Raw genomic sequence first — 20,307 nt, forward strand, 5'->3', positions numbered from 1 at the left:
CATTTGAACTTCCTTCTGCTCCAATTACTGCTGGAAACCCTCAGGCCATCATATCTTCAGTCTTAAATTGAAAAGATGTTGTAATGTTTTTAAATAAGTAGCAAGGCTGCATATCTATTTCAAGATTTCATCTAGCTTACAGTTAGATGAATGCAATATATGGCAAGGAGAAAAAAAAAAACATCAAATATCATCAAATGTAATCATGACTGTTACAATTGGGAGCTATGCTGACCTCAAGCATAGTGGTTACTAGAAGGTTTCTTGTTTGCGATTGCTAGAATTGTAATTTTGATAAGCTATAATGACAAAACGACTCATGAGATGTACCATTGCCTCCAAGTCTCCATTTCATCCAAACAGCAGTTATCTTTTCTACCAATTTTGTGGTTGACCACACATAGACACACATGAGCACACCGTTTTGATTATTTTGGCAAGGGTGTGCATGCTTAATAATAAACAGCAATGGGGGAAGAGAGGGTCTCTGACAGCTTCCGATCTTGATCCAATTTACCAAAAATGTCAACTAATCAGTCGCCAAAGCAGAGTGCTTGTATCTCTACGGAAATTCTCTAAGGAAATCAGTTACCAATGGCAGACTAGGTGTTTCTGCTTTTCCGTAAAAGTTTAATGTTGGATTAATTATTTTGCACCATTCCTCATGTGTAAATCCCTCTGAATTAAAGTTCAGTTTTAAGAGTTTCCTAAATTAATATTTTACACTTTAAATGTGACTTTCTAAAGCAAGAAATGAATCTATTTGATACAGAATGGACAAAGCCTTTCAGTCATTCACAATGACAGTGTTCCTAGCAGGAGCCATCAGAAAATCAACACAAATACACAATATATTCAGAAGCACAATACATTAATGGACTGCATCACTAAGCATTTAAATCATTGGAATGGTACACAACACAAAAGTTAATGGGTACTTGGGAATTATTCTACTATCACCACCATCAGTGACACTGACAAAAAGGCTTATCAATTCTGTCTGCAATCTATGTCAATGCTTTAAATACATGTCTTCACATTCCCCCCAATAATTATTATTATTATTATTATTATTATTATTATAACAACTATTATCTAAATTATAAAAAAATTGAACAGATCAATAAAGAAATATATTCATACTATTGCTCTATACAATAAAAAAATATTATGTAATAATACCACTAATAATATAAAATAATAATTTTACAGAACAACAGTAAAATTACAACACTAATATGTATGACTGTTTGAATTTCCTTGCCCAGAACTTTTATTTTGGAGGAAAACCACAGGGAGGCCTTAAAGCTTCTCTTTTGTTGAAAACAGGTATATAAACAATTCTTATTACAAATTTGGGAACATGGTTGTGTTGCCATGTTTCATTTTCAATTTTCAATGACATATTTCACTGGTCGGAAAATGCAGAAATCAATTTAAAAACAGAAAAATCACATCCCTGTTAATTCATTATTTATTTTAGAAATAAATATAATAAATATTGTAATTATTAATTTATTAATTGTACTCTTTTTGACTGTCACGGTTTGGAATCAGTCAGTGGTATCACTCTCTGAGTGAGTTATTATTTCAGCTGGCTGATGCCACTGGATTTTTATGTAGATGAATAGCAGCTGTCACAGTAATACTTATCCATTAATGCTAAATGACAAACCAAAGCTTACCATTGCAGTGCGACATTGTGTGGGATAGGGTGGCAAGTGGCAACATATTCCCGTACACGTTAACTCCATTACTCATTGACATTAAAAAAATAACTAGCACCTTAATAAGGAAAGACACAATAACTAGTCCAGCATACCCCAGGCTGATGGCCAGTTTATGCCCATGAGCTAAACAACACATTCTACCAGAAACGTACATTTCCACTTGTAAAAATCTTGGGTGAAAAAAATATCTTATTCTTAAATCTGAACGTTGAGTCATATGGAGGACATGTTAATCCTTAAGTAGTAAGACCGCAAGTGCACATGAAGTGTTCCATTTGGGACAGGGACAAAATGCATCTTTGAGCTCTCTTAACTGAAAACAACTTTCAACTGACATATCTTAATTAATAAATACATAATATAATATAATAATATACCCCCCACCCCCAAGCCCCCCTAATATTAAAATCCTAAAAACGCCCCTGGTGTGCTGTATGCGCTCGCATTTTTATTGATATGGAAACTTTATATAGGTAAGAAATTGTACATTCAGGAGCTGGTTGTCAACCCCATGAATTTTATAAATACAACAGCTAAAAGCTACATTATATTTCTCAGCAATGAGGTGATAACTTAGCAGTTTTTGTAATTAAAACCAACAAGCTTCACTTGTTCACAAGCTTCACACTCGTGCGTTCTCTCTCTCTCTCTCTCTCTCTCTCTCTCTCCCGTTAAGTAACTTGTGCATTGGTTTACTCACTTGTTTTTGACATATCCGACCAAACTACAAACAGGGATGTCTGTGAGAAAGGGCTGTTTGCTCGACAAGCTTGCGCATCTGTGCTGCCGCACGCTTAATCCACTCAGCGTGCTTTGCTTATCAGCTAGCGCACATCAGCTATACAGGCGTTAATACTGAATGTTTAATATTATATTCATTGCATATCTCTCTCTCTCTCTCTCTCTCTCTCTCTCTCTCTCTCTCTCTCTCTCTCTCGTTAATTCATTTGAATTCATTTCAATAAATATCATCTTGGCGCTGCTATACTTCACTAAAGAATTCTACTTCTAACAAGGTGTAGATAAAATAGCCTAACAAATGAAAATTACCGTTATTTTCTGTTATTTATCCGTTCAGTCAGATTTTGTGCTGCAAAACATCCATGACAGCCATTGTCCATGCTGGCAAATAATAATGGCCACTCTACGTGAATTATATAAATAATTTTAATTCTGTGCATTAAGACTTGCAGTGTTAATGCAGCCAAAATGACCACAGCTGATCACAGTTGAAAGTCAAATAGATTTGTGTGCCACTGAGAAGGTGATTAGCTACACCTGATTGAGTTTACAAGTCATTTTTAGTAGGGGGGTCCTACTTTTCCAACTCAGTGATGCTGTTTTTTTTTCTGACATGTTGGTGTTATATCTTTCACTTCAATGTTATAAGTTGCACTGAGTAAATACAACCAGATAAAACAAAAACTGTGTCCATCATTTCAGGCTGCAAAGATACAAAATGTGATTATTGTAAAGGGGGGTGATTCTTTTCTATACCCAATGTATGTCTATAAATGTATATATAGACAGTGGTCATACACACAATGGCAAAATGGCATCAGAGTAACATATGACACTAATATAATGCAATAAACATTAACTAAATAACAGAACATGTAACACAAAACACCCTAATGCACATAACTGATAAAAACAATAAGAAAAAAAACGAATTCAATAAATTACAATCAAACGTGATGTGTCACACAAGGACTTTTGGGAATGTCCTTTTACTGTTTTTCACTGTAAATTATATGGTTATTCATAGTTTTTCCTTGCAAAAGCCATAAAATTGGCAGTTTTTTTACGGTAATTACATGTAATGCTGTGTTAAGCTATATACAGTTTTTCATCATATATGGTATAAGGTAACTTAGTTAACCAATTAACAGGTTTTTACTGTAACATTTTTGCAGTATTTTTCTGTACAAATTACAAACATTTTGTAGCGTAAAGATCACCTCGCAGAGCTGAAATGCGAATCATTACTTTGAACTAACTTGTTTCTTCACTTCAATCTTAAATATATACAACAGAAGCCAACATAGAGGCAGGTTGTGTGTGTGTGTGTGTGTGTGTGTGTTGGTTAACTTTACCATATGTTATTTCTGTCACTGATTTGTCTGTGCACTGAGGTAGAATGCAATCTACGGATATCGGTATTCTCCAAAATATTTGCTTATTGCAATTCTCAGATGTGCAATTAGAAGAGCCTTCTGTATGTGCCCTCTTTGACTTTGTCGTTCAGCTTCTGTCAGCAATAAAGGACGTTTTCTTTGATTTGATGTGTCATGGCCTTTAGTTTTGAATATAATCCACAACCTTATTTAAAAGTGTCACAGACTTTCTACTCATGCCTTTTTATAATTCACTTCTCTACTGAGAATCAGACAAGTAAACAAACTACATTATTAAGGCATCAGATGGAGTGAAAAATCCATATTTAATGGAGTGCAAATAGAAAACTGTTAAACAAAATCCAGTATATTGACCCCAGATGTGGAAAGATGTCAAGGGTGGTCTTCCTTGTTGACTGCAGACTATGATTAATCTCTGCAGTTGGCATTGAAATAAAGGTAAAGAGCAAATCTTCATCCTCTATGCTGTTCCAGCCAAATAAACACTGGAGCTCCCCTCAAGTTTCATTCATTCACTGCTTTGTTCTAAACTGATCTAGTTTTGCTTAGTCTCAGAGCTTTGAAACAACAGAACTCAAAGCCATAAAAAAATGAGAAAGAGGAAACCGGCGGAGAATAACTGGCAACAAAGCGTTCAGAGGAATGTCAGTGTCAACAGTGGTGAGCAAAGCTGGTCCGTGCTGAGCAAAGCAGCCTCAGAGTTGTGAATGTGTGTGGATATGTGTGTGTTTTTGTGTGCTCGTCTCACAAGATGATTTTGCGGCGAGTGTCAGTAATTTTGTCACATGCTTTTAATCCTAATCTTACTGTCTGACCTCTGACCTATGTTCATCAGAAACTTAATGAGTGCTTCAGTATAGCCAGAAAGAAGCATTTCTGTACACAACAGGCTGAAATGTCACTGATTAGACTGTATAAAGCCAGATCACAGTTCATGCTCAGTTCAGTGCACTGGCATTATGTTAACACCCACACACTGAACAGAAGTACAGTAAATTAATAAATGTATAAATGTAAAATGTGTTCTATTAATTGTTTTAATTATATGTGAAATATTTATTTATACATTTTTATTAACAACAATATTTAAAAATGTATTTTTAGAATTTTATTTCAGTCAGATTTTTTAAATTTATTTTACCACATTGAATGTAATGATTAACATTACCACCAGATGCTATTTTTTTAATATATATATTGCTGTATTCTAAATTACAACTACATTACAATTATGCAGTCATATGTTATTGTTGATTTTCCTCATTTCATTTTAGACTTCTGCACACTTTGCAAAAAGTGGCCGGTAGTGCAGCATGTTTCAGATCGTCAGTGTCCTCATTTCCATGATAATTGATTATGATTGGGATAACACATAGCTAATAAATCCTGGAATAACTTATCCCAGTATAAATGACTGGGTAGGCATACACTGGATAGGAAAGAGTTCAAGGAGTAGCAGGAATATGGCTCAGTTCTTTGCAACAACATAATACATTTAACGTTTAGAGAAATTTTACACAATAGATCCTTGTCATTGTCATGTTCTTTCAGCACTCTGTGCATAAATTCAATATGGCTAAGATAAATTAATGATTAAAAGGGGCATATATATTATTTGCTTACTTTGCAACCTTAGATGTACTGTACTTAGATGTAACTTTCAAAATACATAAAAATACGAAAACAAAACATTACAACAAGTATTTCTTTGTGATTGTATGCATTATCTTTATGCAACTATCTACAATCATAAACAATGAGGTTTAAATGTTACAAATCGTGGATGCTTTTCAATGGATATTTGTCCACAGCGTTCTCCCCCTCCTCTGTGAGTACCACACTCCTGATTAATTAAGACGCCTAAAAAATAAGTCCACAAAATCCTGAAAATATGTCATGTGTTTTCATTAAACCAAACAGATCAATGAAGTGTCCTTCCCACAGCCTCCTCAAAATGAGATTCACTGGCAAGCATTTGTAGGTAGTTTCCTTAGACCTAACCATGGACTGCAAGCCTTATGTTAACTTCTTTCTGAGTAACACAGGGGTGCAACAGCAAAAATCCAACATATACATATAAACGCCAAGCACAAATAATAGCACCTCTCAACACTGGGCTAATAATCAAGACATAAATTATCCCTTATCTGCTCCTGCCAACATAACTTCCTTTTACCCCTTATCAAGAGAAATAATGCCTGACAAAATGATTGTCTTTCAGTCATTACTAAAAGGAAATAAGGCAGCACAGTTTTCCTTTGTGTATCACAATATGAAGTTTTCTCTAGAGAGTTCAACAGCATTACTTGCACACCAACTGTTATGTTGTATTTTAGCCATGTATGATAATTTGCAATAGGTCAGCATAGAGAAGTATATAACGTGTATAACATTTCAAAATGAAATTATGCTGAATGATATTGTTATTGTTATGCAATATACTACTCTTATAATATCGCTGTCTCTTCTGATGGGTATTACAGTGGTAGCATTAATGCAGTTCAATAAATCTCATGCATTTATTGAATTGCATAATGCACAATCTGAATGTACAGACCTAAATATATTTGTATTCTTATACTTAATATGTTGGAGTGGACAAAAGCTGCTTATTATACAAGTCTTGTCTAATGCCCCAAATGGAAAACCTGACTATTTGATGTCAGATGACATTAGTATAGCCTCTTACATTTGTAGCCTTGGTGACTGTCGTGGCTGATTTGCTAAAATCTGCCCCCTTTTTATCTCTCTCTTTTTATTTCTCAGTTTGGTAGTGTCAAAAAACCTAGAAAACCCTCAAGGAGGAACAGCATCCATGTCATCACCCTCTGACTTCCTTGACAAGCTCATGGGAAGAACCTCAGGTTATGATGCCAGAATTAGGCCCAACTTTAAAGGTAGTACAAACAAGCCCTTTCTCCTTATCATTTACTCTGTTTCTCCCTGAAAGTAATATATTGTGCTGTCTTTATTGGTTATTTACCACCACTTCTTGTTTTCGATTTGATGTCTTTAAAACCATTAGTTACAGTGATCATCGGTGTCTACAAGATTCATATATTATAAAGTGCAAAGCTAATGCAGATGTGACTCTATATTCTGTTTCATTCTATGAAATGATTATGTAATAATGCTGCACATCTTCTAATTCCAGTTGCCTCTAGATGTTCTGCTATGACCCTGAGAACATTAATTCATTATGCTGTTACAGAGTGGCCCTGAACCCAAGCCATCTCAAACTATAAATCAGCCTGAGCTTTCTTAAATTATTAAGCTGGCAAAGGACTTCCCTTCAGAAGCTCATTTACAGAAGCCACTAATTCATAAATGTTAAGTAAAGGGAATTTGAAAAGCTACAAAAAAAGAGAGGGGCCGTTCTGAATGACAGGAACCTGGCTTAGGTGTGTTACAAGCAGATATATAATAAAGAAATAAATTAATGTTCTAAGTCCATTGCATACATCAATATTGTAAGTAAAATTAAAATAAATTAATCAATAAATAAATAACGAGTAAAGCAGATCAAATTACCCAAATTTCCTTTTCCTTCCATTACTGAATTATTATGTCTTGTTTAGTCTTGATCATTACTTAATTTTCTTGTGATCTCAACAAAGCAAACATTTTACTGATATCTTAATTTTAAAGTATTATTATTATTATTTTATTTATTTATTGTTATTTTTTTGTCTAAAATTAAAAAAATTCATAAGAATATGCAAATGAGATGAAACTATGGGTCACATTATTTAATAAGAAAATGAAAAACAGATGCGTTATATTAAAGCAGACACGTTTTAAATAGTCCATAAGTACTCACACATATATAATGATTAACCAGTGAGTCAAATAGAAAGTTTCTTTGTAGAGACTTTACTGTATTACGACTGATTTCATCTTCTTTCCACAGGTTCGCCTGTGAATGTAACATGCAACATATTCATTAACAGTTTTGGCTCCATTGCAGAGACAACTATGGTATGTATTCCCTATCTGGCAATGATGCGTGCATTTTCATGCACAAATGCCCCATGGCAGTGTTTACTCAATATAAATCATAGCCATATATTAGCACTGTGTTGCACTAATAGTCTGTCATTAAAATTCACAGCTCAGACTTAATGGAAACAGTATAGCACATATTCAAAAGTTTGTGTTTTGAATGAAGGCAAAGTTTCTGCTTGCGTGGATGCATTACATCTAAATCCAGATTGTGAGAAAGACTGTAGGACATAGGAAGTGTCCACCGGCTGAAAGTCATAAGGGGTGCAAACTTGCTTCTGTCGCCAGTCTCCTTGGAAGTAATTTTATGAGACAAAGTTGGGAGGGCTTTATACCCTTTGGACCCCTTTAGAACCCTTTTATCTTTCATCTCAGCCTTAAAATCTGCAATTAACTGAGCTTTCAGTACCCTAAAATGTTATTTTGCCTTCACATTTGCTAAAAAGCAGTTTTAGTAAGCTATGTGAATTATTTCACTCTGAATCTTCTGTTACATCAATAAAAAAAGTTACAGTAGTATGCTTCTCTGAAGTCAATCATAGATCCAGTCATGTGGAGAGCTTCCCCACTCACCACCGTACACCACTGTTAATAGGCCAATGACATGTGTGTCCATTATAAATAAAAAAGAAAAATCTTTTAAAGGGGTCATGGCATAAGAAATACATTTTCCTTGATCTTTTGACATATAAGAGGTAATTATGGTATAAAATCACACTAAACGCTGCCAAAAGAGCTTGTTTTCTACTTCCAGGTTTTTATTACGTAATAGAGATTAATACAACAGCACAAGACTGCATGCACAGACACAGATCAATGCCTTTTTGGTCTGCCCACTGGCACGTTAAGAAAATGCAGAAGAAACATAACAGGATCACTGGACTAAAAGTAAAATTATCTTCAAAGGATAATATTAATTTATTGCATTTTTGCGTCAGTAAATTAAGCCAGTGACTAAACAATCAACTTCACACTATTCCTCTTGGCATGGAAATCAACTGTTATTTAAATTTTGATTAAATTATATACATAAAGTGAGCAAAAACACTCGCTTTATAATCGCTGGAGCTGTCAATCAAACTGACTGCATTCTGATGCTGTACAACAATAATTTCTCAATTATTTCTACATTATGACAGTTTCTGATACATTACAACACATTATAAGTGTATGTCAGGAAACATTACAAAATAAAAATGAATGAATGAACATAAATAAAATAAAAAATAAAAACACTAGTTATTTTTTTCCTCCAGATATCATGGAATTATGGCATCTTACAACCTGAACTAACCTTGCCTTTGGCAGACAAAGGTTCAAATATTACTATATGTATATATAGCAGAAGAAACATAACAGGATCACTGGACTAAAAGTAAAATTATCTTCAAAGGATAATATTAATTTATTGCATTTTTGCGTCAGTAAATTAAGCCAGTGACTAAACAATCAACTTCACACTATTCCTCTTGGCATGGAAATCAACTGTTATTTAAATTTTGATTAAATTATATACATAAAGTGAGCAAAAACACTCGCTTTATAATCGCTGGAGCTGTCAATCAAACTGACTGCATTCTGATGCTGTACAACAATAATTTCTCAATTATTTCTACATTATGACAGTTTCTGATACATTACAACACATTATAAGTGTATGTCAGGAAACATTACAAAATAAAAATGAATGAATGAACATAAATAAAATAAAAAATAAAAACACTAGTTATTTTTTTCCTCCAGATATCATGGAATTATGGCATCTTACAACCTGAACTAACCTTGCCTTTGGCAGACAAAGGTTCAAATATTACTATATGTATATATAGCAGTTTTTAGGATATATTAAATTTATATTTGTTTATTGGATTTCTTTTCAAGAATTTCAAGATAGACAGACAGACAGACAGACAGACAAGACAGACAGATAGATAGATAGATAGATAGATAGAGAGAGAGAGAGAGAGAGAGAGAGAGAGAGAGAGAGAGAGAGAGAGGAACATTTAAAACATGTTCAGTGGTGTATTCAATGATTTGTATGTATAAATTGCAAAAGTTTTAAAAGGTATTTAACATTGTTGGTTTACAAGTAGAGCTGGACACAACCGTTTGGGTTAACAACAACACTTTGGATGAATTACATCAGGAAAAGAAAAGGGAGAACGGTTCAGACAAGAGTTCATGCAGAAGAAAGCACCCAAGCCTTGGATGTACTGGGGTCTGGGTTGCTTGTATTCCAGGTAGCCATATCCTGAAACCTCCAGGCAATCAGCAACTGAGAGGCAGAAAGCAGTTATTGTTGTGCACTTTATCCCTACAGGGATCTTGTTTGTTATTATATGCCACCATGGTTGAATAAAAACAGGCTCCGGGTGTGCTTAGCAATGGAACCCTGTGCATGTTGCGTATTATGGTTTATTTTTTCTTTTTGATGTTTGGTCACATCTTACACTGCAGACAGCCAAACAAACACACATTTGGGATTGCACCCCATTACAACCCAGATCTACACACAGGAACAAGGAGATGTGATTTTAGCTTATCTACACAAGTGTCCCAACATTACTTTCTGTGAACACAAATGGCTCAACACACACACACACACACACACACACTGAGAGTGCCTTGTCGCCTTCATCCCTCAGCTTGCTCTGAATAAGTTATGCGCTGAGAGATGGCACACCCACTCTGAAGTAATTATGTCTGAAGAGACTGTGCTTTTGCCAAAGCTTTTTCCTCACTCTGAGTGGACTTCTCTTCATAAATATTCCTTCCTTCAAGCAGGGTACTTGTCATTTACTCAAATCAACAAACTGTTTTTTGTGATCCAGGGTACAGCTGGGCTTTAAGAAATAATCTTTCCATGTAATAAGTCTAATTGGCATGACACTATTTTGTTTGTTTTTTTTGTCCAGATTCATTAAGCTATTCAAAAATATATTTAAAATGGAGCTCATACAGACACTGACTTGAATGTACCTCTTTTGTAATGGACATGTTTCTGTGATGAAATATTTTGTATGTCAGTGCAGGAAGCCATTTTTGTTGTCAAATGACAAGAAAACTATAAAGCCCTATTCAGACAGGATTAGTTTTACATGGATAGGGAAAACTTATTATTACCAGAGCTTCTCAGTGATTATATTCCTGTCCGAATGTGTCATAACAGTAATCATTACAGAAAATGTCAGTAAAGATTACGGTGAATTTTACCGTCTGTAAAAGGTCCTGAAAAATTACCTCAGGTAATGCTAATCCAGTGCAAATAGACCAGCTGTAAATATGGATGTAAATATTCCTTCATTTCCTTTTTTAAAGTAGTTTTTCACAGTTTGGAGGTGCTTGAAGCATTCAGTTGCGTTCTAGGCGGTAGGATAAGTCTGCATACCATTCAGATAAAAAAGTCGAAAGTACTTGTTAGAGGGAGAATCCAATCAGAATTTAATTAAATTAAATCGTTAATCGTTAAATTAATCTGCAGTCCATAGCTTTTTTTGTTTAAAAATTATCCAAAATAAATTTGAGTACATAATAAGCCAGTTTTCAAAACTATCGCCTTACTTTAGCTCGATTCACAATGGTAAGCTCGTAATAAAGTTTTCTAATTTGAGTGGTACGGGTAGGTTTTCGTGGGAAATTCAATTATGGCGCTGCGCCATTACGTCACGTCTGTAAACAAAGAATTTGTCCCGGCTAGTATGCTATATCGCACGTGAGGATGCTGCAGGTGACGGATCGTTTATAGCCTTTTCTCACAGCAGCTGGAATAAATGGCGGATTGAATTTGAAAACAAAGTATAACAATAATGATAATTTGCATGGTTTGATGTGATATGAGCTAACCAATCGTTAGATTTAATCACCATTGATACGCAATTTATTGTAATGCTTTTTTCCTCAGTTAATCAGAACAAAAGTGGCAATTGTTACTTACATGTTCCGATGACATTCTCCAGTGAAACTCTTATTTGGGTCATACTTTAAAGATGTAGAATCTGTGAATGAAAAGTGCAGTATCCACACTGGTGCGGTGACCAACAGCCACACATTAGATTCATCCGCGCTGGAGTCATGCCGGTGCACAGCCCACGCAAGGTAGATAATTCCGTAAATAGCTGCAATTGCATGTTTTCAAACAGAGATGGCGACAAAAGAGGCAAAACGATACAATACAATACAAATTGATATTAATATAACCATTTTTTCTTAAATGTATGAAACCAACATACATACAAAAAATTTGCATCAAGATTTAAAAGTTTTCTAAATACTTTTTTTTTAATCTTACAATTTAATGGTCAAATAAGTTCATGTTTCACAAATTAACTCCACTGGTGTTAACATCATGTCATCTTAAAAACACATTGTTAAAGTATATCAAGAAAGTATATTTCAAAGAATTGTCTGAACATCTGGATATGTTTTTTTTTTACTTACTGGTAAACAGTACACATTTTAACACAAAACATTTCAATGTGCAGTAATAAACAATATCCCTTAGATTTGTTGTCCCAGTCTAGGTTTAAGGGTGAAGTAGAGAGTAAAAAGCCATGTAAAGGAATTCTCTCTAGATATGCTTACCCATATGTCATATATGGATTATAGTAACCCTTCCTAAATTCCCTGCCCTTACCATCTGGCCCTTGGAGATCGCCTTCCCTCAGCATTAGGGCCATGGGATAAGCGTATCATCCAGGAACAAAGGACACTGCATTAACAGAACATTATTCTGGACAATCCTCAGTTCCCAGATAGCTGATATTCATAATGACAATGTGGCACGTTTATATTTCTACAGGAATGTCTAAACATCAGAGGAAAAAGTGTGACAATTTCAAACCTGGGAATATTTGAAAATGAGTCATTTTCTCATGTATTATCTTCCTAATTCCACTGCTTCAATCCACTAATCCTCCTTTGTCCGATTATAAGGTTGTGAATGTCTAACCTCAAGTAGTTACAGTTTCAAAACAGAATTTTTTTGAAACCGAGGTTGTTGTTGAACATACAGGATGATTATTCTTCGGTCTTTGAGAATCCTTGCACTGTCTGTCCATGTGCTGGAAATCTGACATATTAAGATCTGAGCAGCCCAGCTTTATACACCAGCTGATAAGAATGATAATCTCAAGATTATCGTCAGCTTCATAAAGTGGAGTTACGATGGTGCACTTTGCCATTTAATCAACAAGGAACCAAAATAAGTTTTTTTTAATTTATTTTTTATTTCGTCTCTACATTGAAGAGTGGTTTTGCATGTCTGGACTGGTGTGAAACTTGATTTTTACTAAGTGGCACACATTTTTTCACCATTGCTCATTTTGGCATAAATTGACAACATGCAGGCTTAGAGTTTCCAATGGTTATGCTGACAACATGCAGGTTAAGTGTTTCAATAGTCACTACCAAAGCATGAATGCATTGCGCTATCTAACTGTTACAGAAGTCGCAGACATATGGAGATGTGATTAATCACTGGCTTGTTGGCACGGGCGCAGATTCCCCCTCAATGCCAGTGAGTCCCGCTTGAGTAGGCAATCACACAGCAGAAGTGTGGAGATTGCCATGGAGCCACTGAAGGCCTGCAGCTGGTTGAGCAATCGCAGCTGCAATGCATGGGTTCTGTCAAGCTCCTCTGCACCGACCGCAAAGAAATGTGCAGAGGACAGAATTAACTGCTAAGTTGATGACAAAGCAACCAAGAGATTGACAAAGCAGTGGTGTGACATCTATAATGAAAGCAAGCCATGTTTCATCAGCTGAGATGTTGGCCAATTCTGATTTGTACTCTGTGAGCGTCAGCTATGTTCCTGTCAACAAACCACCACGGTTAGATGTTTTAGGAAGTGAAGCAGAACACTGATGCTTTGACGTCTTTTTTGTTTCTGCTTATCCAGGGGGTCTACAGATATGAAAAAGTTTTAATAGCACCTTATGTGAAATTTAAGACCAAATCTGTGACGGAAATACACATTATATTACATCCCTGCTAGTACACATTCATCATGAAGACGTCTATTTGACGTCTGCATTTACATCTGCAAGATGTATTTTTTTTAGAGTGTTTTCTCATCTGCAATACGTCTCTGAGATGTTTTCTATCAGATGTCAAATAAACGTTTAGAAAATGTCTTTAAGATGTTTATGATTTAGAATGTATGTAAAACTGACATCTTAAAAACATTTATCAGATGTGTTGTACACAGCAGATGCTTTCCAGATGAAGCGATCTTTAACAGACATCTTGCAGACATATGTGTGCTATCTGGGATATGTACATTTAATGTATTTAATGTAAAAAGAAAACAAAATATCGCTGTCAAAATGCTATTTATTATTATGATATACAGTGAACTTTTCATATCAGCAGACAATATCCCATACTAAATATCCACACGGTGAACATTATTTCACCAAGTACAACATGTTCCTGGAAATTATGGGTAGGGATTGGGTTAGGTCTATATTTTTGGCAGTAATGTTGATCCAGGATCAACAAAAGATGTTGATCCAGGAACATGTTTTATTTGGCAAAATCACGGGGACCATATCCCCACATAGCATCACAGAGATTTTTGGTGGTGTAAACAATTTATTCTGAAGCAATATTTTTATCAGTGTTATATCAGCTTTTACATACTTAAATCTGCATGTTTTTAATATTTACCCCAGGATGTTATTTTCTTTTATAAAGGCCAATATTTTTAAACATATTAAATGTATGCATCATCTTTCATGTCAAATTCTTACAATTGATCAAGAAATTCAATATACACTATAGGGCTGTTACCAAATTAAATTAAATAATTTACACTTCAAAATCACAACTGCATTAAATAATGTTATGAGATTAATGTTTTAATAAAATTTTGAATATACAAATAAGAAATGTTGGGAGAAAATGCATACTTTTAAACATGAGACTAAACTGCCAGTAGGTGGTTCATTCATTCAACCAATTCCTTCAAAACCCAGAATCATTCAGTAACAAAAATGCCTTGTGTCGCTTGGAGAATGTGTAATACTTCTGTTCTGATCTTTGTTTGGAACTCTTTTCGTTGGTGAAATAGAACAAAACAGTCAATACTTAACTTCTTGTTTGTTGAACTAAAATCAATGTAACATTTGCAATCATGAAAATATTCAGAAAAATATCCCCCTTTTCACAGTGTTACTTAACTACATCATGTTATGAATAAACTAAACATTTAAATGTTTTAATTCAGTATGTTTCTTCTGTGAGTTTCTTTATGTGTGCCATTATGCTATTTGATTTGATTTCTCCATGAAAGTCTCTCACAGAGACAGGCAGCACAAGCCTCAACAGTGCGACATCGATACCAGAAAGTAAATACACTATCCATTATCAATCACTGTATAAGCTGAATGTAATAAAATTAGAAGAATCATTCTCGCATTTCGATGCGTCACTAGTTATTTTTTGGTCACTTAAGTTTTAATCAGGCTATTTGTCAAGTCGGGCAAGTAAAATTCTTAAGCCACTTTTCAGTAAACTTGCATTAACCCAAAGCAGCTTCGATCCTGCTCAGCTAAGCTGGTGTTCAACAGGATTCTGCTACCGTAATTCTCTCTCTGCAGTAACTACAGTGGGGGGAAAAATCTTAAGTCTGTCCAATTATTGTAAACAGTCACTGGGTCTGTCAGACTGTAAATTTTTTGCGGTACTGTGACCAAAAATATTTAAGACCCACTGAATCTGAATTTAAGATATTTTAAGGATCCGCGGCCAGCCTGTTATCACCATGTCCTCAGCATTGAGATGTTGCTTGGCTGTTGACAAGTGGGGGATCTGACACAGTCGAGGTTTGCCTATAGTCACTAACGATGTTACACTAGTTTCCCATGTGTGAAACTACACAAGTAGAACTTCATTCCAATATCCCACCACTCATGCACTCTGACGCACAGACCTTCTAATGAAGTTCTTCGAGTATTTTAGAAAGACACAGATAAGATATGAAACCCGCCCGGTTCTCCATCCGCCTTGCTGCCTAACAAATTATATCACCCACACACTGTCACCTTCCATTCATTATTAGTGGTTGCTCGTCTTAGTTGCTTTCAGGCAAATTCAGTCTGACTATACATAGCATATTCTTAAAATTCTGAACAAAAGAACTATTGTTGTCAAAAAGCATAAGTTCCAATCTCTCCTTGGATGCATTTTTAACATTTATATCAGCTTTTATTAGTTTCAGATTATCGTAAATTTGTCTCCAAGCTTATTGTTGAGCTTATTGTTATTCATGCAAATTCTGCCAGGCTTCTAGGCAAATATCATGAAAAAATATGGCATTTAAAATTTTATTACATTGTATCCCCTGAACTTTAATTTAATATGGACTAAGAGCTGTAAATTACATTTAAGAGTTTTTTTTGTTTTTGAATGTCTCAAGGCAAATGTAAGAGCATGCCAGTAATGTCTCTATGTCAGATTGACAGAGAAAAAAGACCTTGTTCCTCAGTCATGCACATATAATAAATTCTAGCTAAGTTTTATATTTTCAACTGGGTTATTATCATTAACTAAAACTGACAAAAAATGTAAAAAAAATAAATAAAAATTACACACTCTATTTCATCTAGTTACAGGGCAACATTTCTCATATTCATTTAGCTTAAGCTGAAGTACTAAAATAAAAATAAAACTTAAAACTATAGACATTAAAAATGACAAAAATGCACAACAAAATGACTTAAAACTTTAAAATTAAAATTCAAACAAATTATAAAAATAAAATATAAATAAAGATATTAACAAAAACTATAATACTATATATCAATGACATCCTTAAATATGCATGTTTCCCTTCTTTTACATACTATATATATATATATATATATATATATATATGATGAAGTGTACAGCAGGCAAGAACAGATCTCATTGATGATTGAGTCTCTACATGCCCAATGATTGGATTCCTTTTTGAATCATAAACGTTGCTAAACAAAAAAGCATTTCATGTACCTTATATAACTGTTGGCAAGGTAACAGTTGGCTAAACTCCATGGTCCATCACAAACTCATACTGATGATATTACACACCTTATTATAGTATCAGTGTCATTATTTATTTAAAGTAGTGGTTCATAAACTTGTCACCCATATTTAATGAAATCTGGGTCATTTGCTTTGTCCTTGAGGGATTTTGCTCATGATTTTCAGAAGAGGGTATATCACTTAACCTGTTCATTTTGGCATCTGCCTAATTTGACCAGCTTTTATCAAGTGAATTTAATGTCAGCAAAAAACAAAAAAAAAAGGGCCACATTTTATCCTACCTTGTTAATAAGCCTACTGTATTTATTTTGCTATCCTTATTGCATGATTTGTTTGATTTTATCATTTTTTTCTCTCTTGATTGTAACCCTATCAGAACAAACATTACGTAGCAACATACCGGTTGATAACCACTGATTTAATGTATTTACAGCTGTGAAACTACAAATGTAAACAGCAGTGCATTGAATATGTAAAAATCAAACAGCGTTTTGCTGTACCATAAATTTAAGTAATGGTGCTCATTTATATTTCACTTGCAGCGGCTGTGCATGTTTGTACATGAAAATACCCATTTTGTCTGATTTAAAACTGACAGAGAGGACTGTTGTACATCTCCTGTGCTATTCGTCTTGACTGATGTTAAGTATTTATTCTTAGGATTACAGAGTGAACATATTTCTCCGGCAGAAGTGGAACGACCCTCGGTTAGCTTACAGCGAGTACCCAGATGACTCCCTGGACCTGGATCCCTCAATGTTAGACTCCATTTGGAAGCCTGATCTGTTCTTCGCTAATGAGAAGGGAGCACACTTCCACGAGGTCACCACTGACAACAAGCTCTTGAGAATATTCAAAAATGGAAATGTCCTCTATTCAATCAGGTGAGACTCTTCAGCACCGATCAAAATAGTTATAGGTCGTAGAAAACATTTTGTAGTGTGACTACAGTAAGCAGCAGCTGAGAGTTTCAGTATGTAATAATGCCTAGCATTCAATTAATCAATCAATCAATAAAATGCCTTTGTTTTACTGAACTGTAATAGAATGCTGTATGATGACCATTTTAAATTCCAACATGTTAACATATTTTGTTTAAATAATACTATACTTACCTAGCTGGATCTGTCCGCTGCTTTTGATACGGTGAACCACCAGATTCTCCTGTCAAACCTATTGTAAAATGGCATCTCAGGAACCGCACGCCAGTGGTTTGAGTCTTACCTCTCAGATAGGTCCTTCATGGTATCTTGGAGAGGTGAGGTGTCCAAGTCGCAACATCTAGCTACTGGGGTGCCTCAGGGCTCAGTTCTTGGACCACTTCTCTTCTCTATCTACATGGCATCACTAGGTTCTGTCATTCAGAAACATGACTTTTCATATCACTGCTATGCTGATGACACTCAACTCTACCTCTCATTCCATCCTGATGATCCGACAATAGCTGCTCGCATCTCAGCATGTCTAACAGACATGTCTTGCTGGATGAAGGGCCATCACCTTCAACTCAACCTTGCCAAGACAGAACTGCTAGTGGTTCCATCAAACTCATCGTTTCATCACAATTTCACCATCCAGTTAGACACATCAACCATAACTCCTTCAAAAACAGCTAGAAACCTTGGAGTTGTGATTGATGATAAGCTGAATTTCTCAGACCACATTGCTAAAATTGCTAAAACCTGCAGATTTGCTTTATACAACATTAGGAAGATCAGGCCCTTTCTTTCAGAACATGAAAAACATGAAACTGTTCAAGCTCGTGTTCTGTCCAGGCTGGACTATTGCAATGCTCTCTTGGCAGGTCTTCCAGCCACTTCAATCAAACCTCTACAATTAATCCAAAATGCCGCTGCAAGATTAATCTTTAATGAACCGAAAAGAACGCATGTCCATCAATTTGCACTGGCTTCCAGTAGCTGCTCGCATAAAATTGAAAGCATTAATGTTTGCCTACAAAACCACCACTGGCTCTGCACCCATTTACCTAAATTCATTACTTCAGAGTTATGTGCCCTCTAGAAGCTTGCATTCTGCAAGTGAACGATGCTTTATTGTGCCATTTCAAAGAGGCACAAAATCACTTTCACAGACTTTTTCACTAACTGTTCCCTCCTGGTGGAATGACCTGCCCAAATCAATCCGAGCAGCTGAGTCCTTAACCATCTTCAAGAAACGACTAAAAACACACCTGTTCCACCTTTATTTGACCCTCTAACTCGAACACTTTCTATTCTATTTTAATTCTACTATATCTATTTATATTATTTTTTATTTAAAAAAAAATCAACTAACACTAGCTTTCTATTTTTTTTTCCTATTCTATCTACTTGTTTTTCTTTGTGCGTGTGTGTGTATATGTATGTGTGTGTGTGTATAATATATATATATATACACACCTTGCTACGTGTACTGCGTTAGGCTAACCGAGACTTGTCATTTACACTTATATATTGTTGCTCTTTTGTTAGTTTTGACTGCTTTTATTGTCCTCATTTGCAAGTCGCTTTGGATAAAAGCATCTGCTAAATGACTAAATGTAAATGTAAACTTTTCACGCCTGAGGGTGTAGCGATTATGGCTGCTATTAGCAGGCTTGAAAGTGGAATTCATGCAAAATTTGATGCGCATGCTGATGAAATTCGAGGCAAAATTTCTCTGGTACGAGAAGAAATGCACAACACATTTTCATCTTTGAAAGAAGACCTCAAATCCCAGAGTGAGCGCTTAATAAGTCTAGAGACCACTACCTCAGAATGGATGACCAGTCTTCACTCGCTCGAGCCTACGGTTGTTTCTCTTCAAAAAGAGATCACTTTACTGCAAGCTAAGTGCCTCGACTTCTTGTCGAGTGTCGTTCCTGCAGATCCAATCTTCACTTGGTGGGAATTCCGGAAGGTGTGGAAGGCCCACAACAAACGAAGTTCGTGGCAGATGCTCTGGCGGAAATATTTGACCTACCTGAACCTCCACTCCTAGCTCGCGCTCATTGTACACTTGCACCAAAACCTGAGGAAGGTAGCCGTCCGCGAGCCTTCGTCATCTGTTTCCATCACTACGACATTAAGGAGGATATTTGCCAACCACGGCAATGGCTTTTGTAAAACAACATCTATTACCTGCTTGAATATGTACAAAGTACTGGAACTTAATGTCTTATTTTCTCTGGTTCATAGACTATTGAAAGCACTTAATTCTGTGGTTCAACATGTGTAGATTTATTTTTGTAGGGTTTGTTTATCTGTATTAGGTGGTATTTGCTGTATTTGGTATTTGTTTGCGGAGATGCATCCGAAGAAAGAACCACAATATCTCGCATGCACATTGGGATGTTTCCTCAGGGTAGCGTACACTCTAGTTGGGGGAGTGTTAGCTTAGTTAGAAAGCGTGGGGTGGGGGGTGGCACTTGCAG

The 20,307-nt window shown here is 35.4% G+C and overlaps 1 protein-coding gene across 3 annotated transcripts in view; it reads left to right on the forward strand.

The window, feature by feature from the left end:
* Positions 1–20,307, forward strand: part of LOC107737127 (glycine receptor subunit alpha-3-like) — a 55,005-nt gene that overhangs the window by 10,709 nt on the left and 23,989 nt on the right. For all 3 annotated transcript variants that reach the window (XR_001639763.1, XR_001639764.1, XM_016548567.1), the window contains exons 2-4: positions 6,635–6,765; positions 7,779–7,846; positions 17,556–17,779. Coding sequence is in view for 1 of the 3 variants with exons in the window: in XM_016548567.1 (XP_016404053.1) it covers positions 6,635–6,765; positions 7,779–7,846; positions 17,556–17,779 (423 nt within the window). In the remaining 2 variants the exon portion in view is untranslated. The remainder of the gene's footprint in view (positions 1–6,634; positions 6,766–7,778; positions 7,847–17,555; positions 17,780–20,307) is intronic.

The sequence above is a fragment of the Sinocyclocheilus rhinocerous genome, unplaced genomic scaffold, assembly GCF_001515625.1.
Source record: "Sinocyclocheilus rhinocerous isolate Xijiao unplaced genomic scaffold, SAMN03320098_v1.1 scaffold344, whole genome shotgun sequence".
Classification (NCBI taxonomy): domain Eukaryota; kingdom Metazoa; phylum Chordata; class Actinopteri; order Cypriniformes; family Cyprinidae; genus Sinocyclocheilus; species Sinocyclocheilus rhinocerous.